General features: G+C 50.2%; 1 protein-coding gene across 1 annotated transcript in view; it reads left to right on the forward strand.

Annotated features, from left to right (window-relative positions):
- LOC104275799 (neurogenic locus notch homolog protein 1-like) overlaps positions 1-313 on the forward strand; it is a gene marked incomplete at both ends in the record, with an annotated part of 6569 nt that overhangs the window by 5836 nt on the left and 420 nt on the right. Inside the window, 1 exon segment of the mRNA XM_009871849.1 lies at positions 40-172. Coding sequence (XP_009870151.1) covers positions 40-172 — 133 coding nt within the window.

A 313-nucleotide genomic window follows, 5' to 3' on the forward strand; every position in this document is an offset into this window, starting at 1 on the left:
GTGAACCTTCCTGATAGGTCCCCTCTTCCCTCTTTCTAGTGTGTGGCCGGTTATCATGGAGTTAACTGCTCAGAGGAGATCAATGAGTGCTTGTCCCACCCATGCCAGAATGGAGGAACTTGTATCGATCTCATCAATACCTACAAATGCTCCTGCCCCAGAGGAACTCAAGGTAAATTAATTCCCCAGGCTGGGGCATTAGTGGGCTGAGTGCAGATATCCTCAGTATCTGCTCATTAGCTGCTTGGGCTAGCAGAAGCAAATGCAACAGCAGAGGTTTGCGTTGGCTTGCGAGCTTAGCCATCAAGGCCAG

The sequence above is a fragment of the Apaloderma vittatum genome, unplaced genomic scaffold (assembly GCF_000703405.1).
Source record: "Apaloderma vittatum isolate BGI_N311 unplaced genomic scaffold, ASM70340v1 scaffold26896, whole genome shotgun sequence".
NCBI lineage: Eukaryota > Metazoa > Chordata > Aves > Trogoniformes > Trogonidae > Apaloderma > Apaloderma vittatum.